The sequence below is a fragment of the Phoenix dactylifera genome, chromosome 3 (assembly GCF_051530095.1).
Source record: "Phoenix dactylifera cultivar Ajwa chromosome 3, Ajwa_hap1_PhDact_Kaust_v1.1, whole genome shotgun sequence".
NCBI lineage: Eukaryota > Viridiplantae > Streptophyta > Magnoliopsida > Arecales > Arecaceae > Phoenix > Phoenix dactylifera.
Genome location: NC_143192.1, coordinates 12,930,528 through 12,944,343, shown reverse-complemented (window position 1 = coordinate 12,944,343; position 13,816 = coordinate 12,930,528). Strand labels below are relative to the sequence as shown.

The window sequence follows — 13,816 nt, the reverse complement described above, 5'->3', positions numbered from 1 at the left end:
CAATTTGTACAAAGTCTTCATAAATTAGGGCCCAACACGGCCCCCATGCGTAAACTCCGATGTTTAGCTGAGAAAGTGGTCCCGGCCGCGAGTGTACCAGCCAAACACAGATACCAAGGCAATCTTTGAAAATCCCAGCCTTGCTCACCGAAATCTCGGCAGAGTCCGAGAACGATAACTATGAAATCCTTCGGCAATAACTTGATTATTAGCCCACATTTCCCGCGAAGGATCCGGGGTTGAGTTCGGGAACCCGACTAGGCCCCCCGAATAACGGCACGCACAGACCTAGCCCGGTCTTACTTGAAGGGCTAAGGCCCGACTCTGATGCCTTAGCAGCCTAAAGGCCAGGCATGGCAGATTCTGCGATTCTAAGATTCGAGTTATAGGACTTAGAGAAATTTTCTAGAAACCTAAGCCCGGAGCTCCCTTTGGTCAGAATAACTAAAATCCGAGAAGGCCAAGATATAACTCAGGAAAAAGGGCAACTTCGTTAAGCAGCCCGAAAACTAAAATACAAAGTTAGAGGTCGTCGAGGCGGTTAGCTAAGGCTCTAGCCTCATTCACGACAAGAAAGGGAAAGACGAGCACAGAATGACAAAAGTATTTTTTCATTGACAAAGGGCCGGAAGGCCAATTACAAAATTGGAGGTCGGCCATCCAAGAGCCGACCTCGGATACAATGAAAAAGAAAAAATACGCCAAGTCTTAAGCGGCGGCAGCAACATCCGCGGGGTCGTCCACGGTGATGACCTCGGGACCTTCAGCCAGCACAGGCTCGGGGTCTTCTCCAACTGGCTTAGCACTTCCCAGATCATGCCATCCCCCATCCCGTTTCAAGTCAGCACCTTTCTTTCTCCCTAACTTGTCTTGCCCACGCTTCTTTAGCATCTCTATCAGGGAGAGGAACCCGATGATGGTTCTCCACGAGTTCGGAGCGAGCTGTGCTGGGACGAGTTGGTACTCGACCAGCAAGTTGCTCACGAACTCGTGAACAAGGAACCGTAGGCCGGCCCAAAGCGTCTCGCGGTAAACCGCGATTCGACCTGGGGGCGGCTGCGTCACCCTGTCTTCCGGCCCCGCAGTTTCGAGACGAAACCCAGGCTGGAAGAAAAACCGGGAGCGGATTAACTCCAACTCCTCCCCTGATAGACTTGACCCTACCTCCTCCGGACCAAGACCCATTTCACAGGAGAGCGAAATAAAATTAAAAGCAGAGGATGAAAACTGGGAGGAAAAGAGAAGAGGAACCCTAGCAATCACAGGGTAGGGACCTACTGGACATCGCCGAAAATCGCTCCGGGCACCGATGGCGAGGTTCGGTTGAGGAAGGAAGCGAGGGAGAAAGACAACAAAAATAAGAGGCAGCCAAATAAAACCTTTAGGGCAAACTCGAGGGGCTTATATAGACCCCCTTGACGGCCCAAATCGGCAGGGTCGGTTCCCATCCCCCGACCGGATTGCGCCACGTGTCGACCTCGGAGGCCGAGGCACCGTATTCACTCCGGATCAATAAATCGGGTACGAAATCGAAGCCCTGTCCCATCAGACCTCGAGGCCTCATTATGGGTCCGCAGAATCGAATCGCCTTGAAGAATGAGCGGACGGCACCTCCGCTCCCCTCATTTAATAAGGCCCTGGGGCACGTGGAGCCCCGATGTAGCCTCCACTTCGCCGGATCCATGATCCAGTAATACGAGATCGGAAGCGTCCGACCCTAGGTCATGCCGCGTGTCCGTTTTGAACCCCGTAACGGCACACTCATTGATAAGCGGGGAGTCTCGATTACGGGATCGAGGCGCCGCCTCGTTGAGCCCGAGGACCCTCATCATGGGTCCGCCGCACGAAGCGATCTTGGCGATCCAAGAGACGCCACCCCCGTTACATCCGCTCCGAGAAACGTAAGGATACGAGCTCCACCATAAGTTCGCTGAATAAAACAACCTCAAAACGCCCAAGGGCACAGGTCTCGCCATAAAAACTCCAAGAAACACGAGGGCGCGGACGAGATTCGCCCCCCAACTTTAATGATAGACTTTACTTCCCACGTCCGAGCCCGCAAGTCGCTCGAACTCGGAAGTCGGGGGGTAGTGTTGGGGGAATAAGATTTTTCCCCCCAAGTGACACGAATGCCCCCAAGAAGCCGCACAATCGCCGAACCTGAACAGCCAAAGTCGGCGTCCGACCTCGGAACGCCCGACCTCAAGACATCCGACCTCGAGACCTCCGACCTAGGAAAATTCTGATGCTCAAGGTCTACCCTTGTCAGCCACCTACTACGACCGTACTCCTCCGAGGTCCAACTGAGGACCATATCCTGCCGCTGCTTCAGCATTTATTGCGCATGGCTACTGTAAACCTCCAGTTCACTCAACAATCAATGCGGGTCTCCGGCTTACTCCACAATTAATGCGGATCTCCGGCCTACTCTGAAATTAATGCGGATCTCCGGCTTACTCCACATTTAATGCGTATGGCTCCTGTCATCTACGGACTCTCAGCTCTCCACGGCAAGTTGGCCCAGCAGAGTCTGGTCAACCATGATAAGTCTCTGATCTTGGCCATACCTCCGACACCAATGCAATGATTCGCCTGGTAGCGTACTGGTTCGGGTCGTACGACGCCCTCACCGCCGACATCAGCACAATGATTCGCCTGACCGTGCGCCGACCTGAGCCATATGTCGAGCCGTACTATGGCCTCGCCCTGTTACATCACAGGTAAACCGACCCCTACCTATAAAAGGGAGCCTTGGCTTCTCAGGAGGGGGTTGGGAAATTCCGTGCCCTACAAACACTGTTTATCTCCTCTCTACACACTTTGCCCCCTCCCTGACTTGAGCGTCGGAGGGCCGGCGCCGGAAAACCCGGCCACCGGCTTGCCTGCAGGCACCCCAGACGGTGGACGCCGCCCGCTGACGGATCGCCGCCCCGCCGTGAGGACCCCCTGCTCCCTCTCTCCGGCCACCCCAAACGGAGGACGCCGCCCGCCGACTGGTCGCCGCCCCGCCGTGGTGACCCGCAGCTCCCTCTCCCTCGACCGAAGATTGCCCCCGGGTCCAATTTCCAGCAACAGTACCCATAGTCCAAGGGTTTTTGAATGTTGCTTTGCGATCATTCGGCCTATCTGGACGTCGAGTACCATTGCTAGATGGTCATTTCGATTAGTACATGAAGTTGTTCTTGTACTACTGGCTTAGGTTCGAACCTATGGGGTCACACACATAGAAGTTTCTAAGTTGATCAAATGGCTGATTAATGATTAAGAACCATTGAGGGATAATTTGGTCAATTCGATTGACAAATTATCCTAAGCAAAATTTGTATTAAAATAATTATTGAATTATTGGAGGGTTAATTAGTAATTGGATTACTAATAAATTCAATTTGATTGAATTATTGGACTTTAATTAAGCCAAATTGAATTAGATTCAATTTGGGCTAAATTAGGGTTTGACTTAATTCGATCGGGTTCAACCCAAGCCGATTGGGCATAACCTAATTGATCGGACTTGACCCAATTGGATTGGGATTGGCTCTAGTCAATTAAGAGTCATTATTATGAAGAATTAAGTGGAATTAATTGCAATTGGATTGCAATTGGGCTGATTTAATGAGCCAAATCAAATTGGGTTCGATCCAAATTAATTTGGGTTCATGATTGGGTCAATTTGATTAAACTAAGGTTTGTGCGGATTTTAAAGACCACATGTCGTCGTAGGATGAATATGACTTAAGTCATGTTCACACTATGCGGATACATGCACTCAAATCAATTAATTCTCCTAATGAGATTAGGAATCCTAATATGATTAGGAAATTAATCAATTGATTAAGTGGAGACATGTCATGCATCTATGCGCACAAGGATTGGACACTTGGCATTAATCCAAGGATGGGTTATAGTCCCATACTCCTAATAAGATTAGGAGAAGCTCTAAACCCAATCTATAAAAGGGTAGCAAAAGAGACATTATGAATGAATTATCTCCTCTTCCTCTCCACGCCAAGGGTTTAGTGATTATGATTTTTTTAAAGAACTTAGAGTTCTGAAAAATTCAGAAAAGGGTCACTTCATTACTTCTCCTCTTCTCCTTCTTCATCTTCTTCCTTCATCTCATAAGATCAATCAAAGGTTGATTGATTTTAGGAAGAACAAAATCAGCCACAGCAGGGTTCCGCGCAAGCTAGCACTTCCGCGGGATCAGATCAACCCGGAGCTTCGCATGGATCATCCGTAGAGGCCAGACACGTGTGTGGCTATGAGGTTTGACTTTTAGATCTTCAAATCCGACCTCTTCATCATAACGTATTAGATTTATTTTATCTTAGTTAGGTTTAGAACTTAACAAGGATTGCTGATTTTCTAATTCTATGATTAATCATCCTTATAGTTATTTTTACATAAATAGTTTAAATATTCCTGCAATTTATTTTTGAGATATGATCTCCCTTGCATGCTTGGAATTAAAGAGTTTAATTCTATCTTTTCGCTGCATTTTTCTGAAAATTTTTAAAATTACATGCATGCAAAAATCGGCTTTTTCCTTCAGTCAAAGGGATTGAATTATACAGTTACCATAGTCCAGGGTTCCAGAATATTTGCTTCGCATATATTCGGCCTATCTGGACATCAGGTACCATTGCTAGATGGTCACATCGATTAGTATAGGAAGACGTTCCTATACTACCGGCTTAGGTTCGAACCTATGAGGTCACACGCATGAAGTTTCTACATTGATCAAATGGCTGATTGATGATTAAAAATCATTCAGGGATAATTTGGTCAATTCGATTGACAAATTATTCTAAGCAAAAGTTGTATTAAAATAATTATTGAATTATTGAAGGATTAATTAGCAATTAGATTGCGAATGAACTCAATTTGATTGAGTAATTGGACTTAGGTTGAGCCAAATTGAATAGGATTCAATTTGGGCTGCATCAGGGTTTGATCTAATTGGATTGGGTTCAACCCAAGTAGATTGAGCTTGACCCAATTGATGGAACTTGACCCAATTGGATTGAGCTTGATCCAAATCAATTAGAAGACCTTATTTGATGAGTATTATGAGTCCAAATAATCAGAATTGGATAAGGAGAAGAATCCCTAAATTTTAGGAACCCATCCTTATCTTCTTGGAGGAGAATGATACCTTAATTTATCCCCAATATTTTTCATGCCTATCCTCTTTATTTTTGGCCAAAAATTAGTGTGAGAAGAGAGAAGGCGTGGGGCTATATTTTCTATAAAAATGACGCCTCAAATCTTCCTAAAAAGATTTAGATGAATTTCGATTGCATGGTGCATGAAATAGGGTGGTCTGCGGCTGAACTTTGGATGCATGAATTTCTATCTTTTAGAAATCCAAAATGCACAAAATTTGGATATGTTTATCTCCTCTTAGCTGCCAAACCACCAAAATTTTTTGGGAATTTTATCAGCCAAATTAATTGGCTAAAGTAGGTGTGAGGCGTGGGGGGATCTTTTGGCTATAAAAGACCCCCATGCCTTGGGTTCAACATATTCAATATTTAGAGATTTCAAAAAATTCTGAAAAATTCCCTGAGGGCCTCCATCCCTTCTTCTCCTTCTTCCTCACATCCATCCTCCATATCCTTGAAGAACAATCAAAGGTTGAGTGTTTAGAAGGAGAAAGCTTCAGCCATTGCAACGTTCCTGCACGAGCTAGCACTCCCGCGGAAGACGATCTACCTAGGGCTTCGCGTGTACTTCTTATAGAGGCCATTCGTGTGCGTGGCTGCGAAGTCAAGGATCAGATCCACAAGTTTCTTATATCATAAAAGGTATTAATCCAACATCAATATTTTATTTTGAAGTCGGGGTCTAGGTCTGATTTTCCGAGGTTTTACCCTCCTTTGGGGCTCCTCACGGAGTTATCTCCAGAATCCATTCGATGGATATTCGGAGATTAATCGGAGTAGAGTGTTTACCTTTCAAATCTGATAGTTAATCATGCATGAAAGTTTTAGCATAATTGTTTAAACGATTCCGGCATAATCCTATGTGTTCTTAAGGTGCTGATTTCTAGATTTGATCTTGTAAGCATGCATGAATTAAATTATTTGATTTGATTTTTTCGCTGCATTTTAAAACTTAAAAAAAACTACGTATGGCTTGATGCCCCTTATGAAGGGGTACGTAGCCAACCCGATCAGGTTCAACTATGGTTTTCAAAAAAAAAAAAAATTCAGCATGCTTAACATGAAGAACCTAGGATTCACTTTCAACCCCAGCCCGAGCTCGGGGTGCCCTGCAGTGTCGACCGCGAGCTGAAGAGGCTCCCTCGATTGCAGGAACATGCAATGACACCCTAGCCCGAGCTCGGGGCGCGCTGCTGCGTCGACAAATTAGTAATGGTAACCTTGTCATTAGGTCAGTGACGGGATTAATGACAAATTTAATGACAAAATTTATGACCATGTCTGTGACGATTAAATCTGTCACTGAAGGTTGTAACCAATTATCTTCGTCACTAACTCAGGGACTGGTTAGTAACGGAAAATACGTAATTTCTTAAATATTTAATTTTTGGATTTGTAACGGCTTAGTGACGGCGGTTCTGTCATGGAGTTTAGTGACGGAAATCACTGCCGTCACTGAGAATTTAGTGACGCGTGTTTTTGTAACCAATTTAGTGACGGAAGCTCCGGTCACAAATTTCGTATTAGTAACCGGAAACACGGTATAGTGATGGGAATCTCCGTTACTATACGCGTGTTTTCTAGTAGTGATATCTCTCGAATCCTCTGCCCGTGGGATTGATCTCCGTGATTCACGCCGTCTCCAGTTAATGGCCAACTGATCACAACTCGGTCCGAGATTTCAGGCAATGGCCGAGACCCTCACCCTATAAAAAGGAGGTAAGGAAATGCCCTAAAGGAGGCCATAAAAAGCAATACAAAGCAATTCAAAACACTGAGAAACCTCTCTAAAAACTCTGCTAATTTAACCATTGGAGGGCCCTCGTCAGAATCCTCGGCCAAGGCTTTGTGCAGGTATGTCGGAGCATAGGATGTGGCTCCCTTTCTCCGTCCCAACCGATGACTTCTCGAATTTCTCCGGCGTGGCCACCCTCAGGCCAAATTTCAACCACAACAATAACAATCTTCCAAATAATTACATCCTTGGCAGATGTTAAAAAATAATAGCCATCCGAACCATTTCGCCCCTCAATAATAATTTTAAGGTGGGCTTATAATGAGATCATGATATTATCAAAACCCTCATACGTACCAAGAATGTCTAATTAGAAGTCCCTTCAATCCATTTCATGAGGGCTGAAATGAATATTAGAAGGCACAAATAAATGCAGGAATAGAAATTTCTAGCAAAAAATTCAGCAAGCGAGATTTGTCGGCTACTTACCTCACCGGGCAAGTCCTTTGTTATGATCCACTTGTCCCGGAGCTGGTTGGCGGCTTGCTTTTCTCGGAGAAATTTATATGAGAAATCCTTGGCTTGCTCCAATATTCTGTCCCCAGGGAAGGCCACCTGAGATGCCCTGTTGAGGCTGTACATCCCAGTGACTGCTTGGCTCGACTGCCCAGCGCAGCAAAAGAAGCCACCTTCCTTCTCAAAATGCTTGAAAACATCTTCAACGATGACAAGTAGGAAAGAGTAGTCTTAGATAATTAATAATTATAATCATAGTTCATATCCATTAATTAACATCTTCAACGATGGCCTCAACAATTTTAATTTGCTACTCACCAGGAGACACATGGTATCCATGTAAACGGAGGAGACGGAATCCCATGGCCGTGCAATCCACATCAGGTACTGTAGAATTCCTCGTCCAACCAATCCCTTCCTCGGTCCAGTATCTGCAATTTAATCAAATGTTTAAAACTCGAAAGATAAGTAAATTCTAATGCTGATCATAACTCGTGCACAAAAAACTTTTACCTATAGACAAAATCCAGGCATTGTTTGATCTCGGGTTCGAAATACCGGGAGATCCCAAGGCGCTCCAACCGATCGACAGCCCACATACGGTCGAAAAGATCCACAGGGTATACATTGGGTACTGCAGAGCATAATATCACAAGAATTAATTTAGACAAAAACAAAATCAAAAACTGTATACATCATTTATGAATCAAATAGTTTTACCTCCTCCGTCAAATCTTTCAACGATCTTCTGAAGGTATTTGAGGCACTTCTCGTCCTTCGTCTGCATGAGAGCATAGGCCGTCGAAGCAGGAGAAGTTAGGAAGGACCCATCAACACATTGGAGCCCAAAAAGCTTCTCCCAGTCCAGACCAGGCATTCCTTCTAGGGAATAGAGCAGTGATGTTGGTAATTTGTGCAACACATCGTTTGGGATCCTGCGGTAAAATGTTGGTTTTTTTTATTTATTTTGAGAATATAATGTAGGAATGGCAAGTGCACAAGATATACAAGTGGAGTGAGAGAACTTTCTATTCCACTACCTCTTCAGCTTTAGGTTTCTGCTGGCATATATATCCTGCAACGCAGGATCATCATAAGGGAGTTCCAACCCCAAGGCCTTGGCTATCTCTAGGAGAGAAGGGAAGGCGATCTCAAAGCCAATGGGCATCAGCTCTGCTTCTTCCTGAGCCAACCTCCACATATTGTCGCGAAGAAAAGAAATTCCTATCAAAACAATTTCTTTCATCAACACTTTACTCATTCAAAGACAGACTAGAATGCAGTGGACTAGTTCTAGAAAGGGATATTGGTATCTGAACCTCTCTCACAGATATCAGCGTGAATACTCCAAGATTTTAGCGTGACTACGCAAGCCAAAGTATTGATTATTCGATCGTGAGCCAAGAAAATTGAGTACTCCCCCCATGAGCCATCAGGCAGCTGGTTTTGGACAATCCATTGCAGGCTAGATGGGAATTGAGGGTCTCCACTTCCATTTTGGTGCTTCACCAAGGCCACCCATGCTGTGTCATATGCGGAAATGCTTATTTCTCCATCATCATCCGTCGAGCTAAGCATCGACTTCACTCCATTAATCATCCCCCGCATGTCCTACAGGCAAGAGACCAAACACCATCTGATCATGAATAAACTCAAATAATCTCAGTCCTATAACACATTTGACAACTAGATATGCTATTAGTTTCATTTCTCCTGCATTGGTGGGAGCTGTTGAGTAGAGCAAGGAAAGGAAGAGAGTAGTGCGAGGAATCAATGGCACATCCACCATAAAAGATGGATGGATTATAATGGATAGAAAATATTGAAGTCGTTCGTAGCAATCAACAGATCCTGCCCACAATTCCTCGCACTTGATTCCCCTTCGAAATATTTTCTGCTTTGTTTAACTGCTCAAAAATGGTCCGTCTGTTCAAGCCACCCTATATGCATGGGATATCATGTCACAGGGATGAGTTAATTGGGCAAGGAAACAGGCCCTTAATTTTTTCTCTAATGCCTGTGCTTTAGGTTTATAGGCATTTACCTCCGGCACTTGGTCCTCATCATTCGATTCAGGAACTTTCTCTCGCCGTCTGATGACAGGAACCCCATCTTGGACTAAATTTGCACCATTTTCTGTAAACAGATTTCATCGAAATGAGGAATACCTTTCCATAAAAAAAAATCAAAATGTGTTGTCAAATTTTCTTTGGTGTTATACTAGCTAGTAGCTAAAGGGCTATTCGGATGTCCGGGAATTTGATCATGATGCAAGGCCCTCCGGTGTCGGTTTCTCATTTGCAGATAATGCAATAAAAAAAAGGAGTTGGAGAGTTGGGGAAAACCACCCGATTATAGTTCATTTATGATGTTTAAGAACAAGATAGATCACCTCAACAATAGTTTATATTATCTTTGAAAAATGGAATTAATTATAATTAGCTCCTTTTGATTCATCATTCTGCTGTAAGGAATCCAGCATATATCAAAATAAAATCTCCTTTCCGAAGAGCTCAATGGCTGATAAGTTCTCCCATCATCCTAACTTGTCTTTATATTCAGGACTCATTTGGTTTACACGAAATATTTTTCCTCACTGGAATGTTGTTTCTAGAAAGATGATTCCTGAAAATATAATGCCTGCAAAAATAATTTTGGCATATTTTATTGATAATGAAAAAGTGGCACATTTTAAAGTGGCTTATGTTTGATTGAACATTTATATTTATGAAAAAAGTAGTATGAAATACTTATTATACCCTTAATAAAGAAAAAGATCTTATCCATAGATTTTGATGACTTGAGGATACTTTTGGAAAAAAAGACTTTAATTCTCAACCGGTGGAAAAGTAGCTTTTCCATGTCCTCCATAGTTTTTTTTTCCTATGAAATAAGAAATTTTTTTTCTCATGTGAATGGTACTTTTTTATCTCTCTCCTTTGAAAACTTGAACCAAATAAGAGGCATTTCTTTGTTTTCCCACTGACCATACTTTCCTCCTTCTTTTTCCGCAAACTAAATGAGTCTTTAAATATTACATTTTCACTCGTAAAAATTAAAAATTACAGTTTTTTTTATTTTAGATAAATATTGCATTTTATCCTCGGGAACTTATAAATGAGATTACTATTCAAAATTTTAGGAGAATATATTAAGATAGCATATCTTTACCATGGTTTTAAATGACATATTGTAATCTTCATAACGATCATAATAGTTATGGCCACCTCGCATTCAATTATTATGATAAATAATATAAAAAAATTATATTTATTATTCTTCACTATTTTATGTTATAATAAACCACTATAAATATAAATAATGGCTATCATTTTCACTTTACCATCACCTGAATAAAAATAATTATTTTTTTATAAAATCAATGTTTTTCCTAATATAGTGATTATAAGGTCCAAAAATAAATATTATTTATCTATTAAAAAAATAAAAAAAGATATGACACCATTATTGTTTTTTTGTCCTAACAGAGTTATAATAACTATTATTTTAATAATTTTTTAATATTATAAAATTTTAAAAGTCGTGTTTTTAACTGCTATAGCGATTTTTTTGGGCCGTTACGCTTTACACACCGAAGCGTACAACTAACTTTGTATGGATGCTGTTGCCTGACGAATAGTCAACGTGCCAATCAACCTTGTGGGCCCTCCTTCACATCACTGGAGGCCGCACCGGCGGATCGGGTAAAGCTTGGCTGTTCGCTCTCCCGAACGGAACAGCAAATCTCGTTCTTTGTTCAACTTGGAAATAAAACAAAACAAAATAAAATATAACTTTTTGTTTCTTGGAATAAGGAACCAGAGATATTTTTTCTTTTCAGTTTTTTCTTTTTTTATTTTTTTTTCGATGGAAGAGGTTCGGAGGAGCTTTAAAGAGCATCAATACCTTGAGCGCTTCGTTTGGATATTGCATGGCATCTCCAGCGGGCAAGACCTAGGTTACCATCTGGCCTCCGTACGACAGCTAGGTTAGGCGGACCTGGTACACGAGCACAAACAGCAAATCATCATTCCATCCATTCCTCTTTGACTAGGACCGCCAATGTCCCATGTAGAAAGAAGACAACGAGAAAAGGCTGCACGAGGCCCGGGTACCGCCTCGTAGAACTATTTCCTCCAAAAATAATAAAGATAAATTATGGAGTAGCAGGATGGATGGCCCTGATCTTATCTGATTAAAACCTTAATATTATGTGTATAAATAAATATTATTTATAATATTTTTTCTGTTACACTTCTTTTGTTTCAGCAGAGAAAGGACTAACCTTCTAATAAAGGCTAGGTGGCTTTGCCTCCTGCTTCCTCAAAAAAATAGAGAGAAAGGACTGACCAAAGTTTACAACAACAGGCTTATATATGAGGGCAGAAAGAAGATAAAGAGCTAAAGTTCCCTTGATCAAATTTTCCTTACTAAATAACTGCGTTATTTATAATATTTTCTCTGTTACACTTATTTCGTTTCCATAGAGCGGGGTGGTTTTGCCTCCCTCTTCATTTAAAAATCACAGAGAAAGGACTGACCAAAGTTTACAACAACAGCTTATGTACAAGAGCAGGAAGAAGATAAATAGCTAAAGTTTCTTTGATCAAATTTCCCTCACTAAATAACTGCATTATTTAGGGAGGATATCAATTACCCTTGCTTGGCACATGATCAGAATATGAAACAACTTGCATCATTTGCCAGAATCTCAAAGCCTACTTTCTTTTGAAAGGAAAAAGAAAATAATAATAATAATAATAATAATAATAATAATAATAATAATAATAATAATAATATTTATTATTATTATTATTATTATTATTATTATTATTATTATTATTATTATTATTATTATTATTATAGAAAAGAGAGAAAAAAAATCCATCTAAAACCACTTATTGTTACACCACTGCCGTTGTTCATTAGAAGGGATATAAAAATCTAAAACACTGATAGAAATAGGCGGAGGAAAATCTCAAGCACAGTTTGCATGGAGCAAAGCGAGAGATTTAGATCATTTGGATGAAATGATGCACCATTGCTTCATGGGTCATTGCTATCCTCTAGACCCAAACCTAGCTAATTGAGGGGTCAAAGAGCATTCCGGCGGTCTCGTAGTCCTCCTGCACTGCTCTTCGAACATCAAAAAATTGAACAAAAAGCGGACGAAACCGAACCAAACTCTAGTTTGATACCTCGACGGACGAATGAAGAAAGAACAGGAAACCAGGAACAAATAAATCGAGATCCTTTAAGTGCCTGATGGATGGAAGGAAAGGGGGCGCACCGGGAAGAGAAACGGGTAGACGAGGCCGCAGCAGCGCCGACGAGGAGGGTGGTATCAGGGCAGCGGCCGAGAAGAGCATGGCTACGTGGGTGGCGGAGAGGTGGCGTTGAGGGAGTGACGGTTAGCAATAACTTTATGAGGATGGATAGGAGGGGGATCGATACGCTTCTCGGTATAAGATGGATGGGATTTAAAGGGATAGATGGAAGGCGAAAGAAGTAACGGGAGAAAACTGTTCAACAGTGACCAAATGCTGTGCATATTTAATGCGTTTGAAGGGAATGTTGTCTTTAGAGGAGGAGTGTTCTGATTTTCTCGTCGAACAGGTGGCTCAGGACACAAACGTTAGCATGTATGGCATAGTACAAAGTTCTTCAGTGACACACCTTCGATCCGGTCATTCTTCAGCACTGCCGGAATCCTCCGTTTTTGGACCTGGAAATTTTCTTGGTTCACTGCGTCACGCATCCTCTGGGATTGCTTTACCGTCCAAGGGCAGTGTTGACTCTGAAATGATGAGACTTTTCTTTTACTATTTTTAGCGTGCACGGGGAGTGCTGACTCTGAATGATGAGACATTGAAACCTATTTTTTTTACATCTTTTGGTTTACAAAATTTGTACGTTCACTGCGCTATGCATCCTTGGTATTGACACCGAATGATGTAGGCTTTTCTTAATACTAAGATATCTGCAATTCCGTGATTTCGCTCGCATTATTATTATTATTTTTTTTTTATTGGGGGGGGGGGGGGGGGGGGTGATGGAACCCCAAATTTGACTTCACTTACCCAAATAACCATATTTTTTGTTATTTGAATCAGACATCTTACTAACTTCATGAATTTAATCTAGGTATTCATGCCGCTCACGATATTTTCGATTGTCAGATTTCCCTCTTTTCTAAGATATCTACAATTCCCTGAATTGTTTTGAACCTTTCTTTTCAATTGATGTATTAAAAAGGTTGATGTAATATTTGGACCCAAACCCTGTTTGTGATATTGCTGAGATTGCTGCTTGTGCCATCACTTGTGCATGGATTCTTTTTTTTTTCTTTTTCTTTTTATTTATTTATTTACTTTGATTGAGTGTATGGACTCTGTTGACC

The 13,816-nt window shown here is 41.9% G+C and overlaps 1 protein-coding gene across 1 annotated transcript in view; it reads right to left on the bottom strand.

Annotated features, from left to right (window-relative positions):
- Positions 1-13,030, bottom strand: part of LOC103699922 (ent-copalyl diphosphate synthase 1-like) — a 41,400-nt gene extending 28,370 nt beyond the window's left edge. The window contains exons 1-9 of the mRNA XM_039117289.3: positions 12,707-13,030; positions 11,323-11,415; positions 9,461-9,552; positions 8,736-9,027; positions 8,457-8,640; positions 8,137-8,351; positions 7,930-8,050; positions 7,735-7,847; positions 7,390-7,616 (exon numbers count right to left, since the gene is read on the bottom strand). Of these exons, the coding sequence (XP_038973217.3) occupies positions 7,390-7,616; positions 7,735-7,847; positions 7,930-8,050; positions 8,137-8,351; positions 8,457-8,640; positions 8,736-9,027; positions 9,461-9,552; positions 11,323-11,415; positions 12,707-12,785 (1,416 nt within the window). The 5' untranslated portion in view covers positions 12,786-13,030. The remainder of the gene's footprint in view (positions 1-7,389; positions 7,617-7,734; positions 7,848-7,929; positions 8,051-8,136; positions 8,352-8,456; positions 8,641-8,735; positions 9,028-9,460; positions 9,553-11,322; positions 11,416-12,706) is intronic.
- Positions 13,031-13,816: the final 786 nt, after the last annotated feature.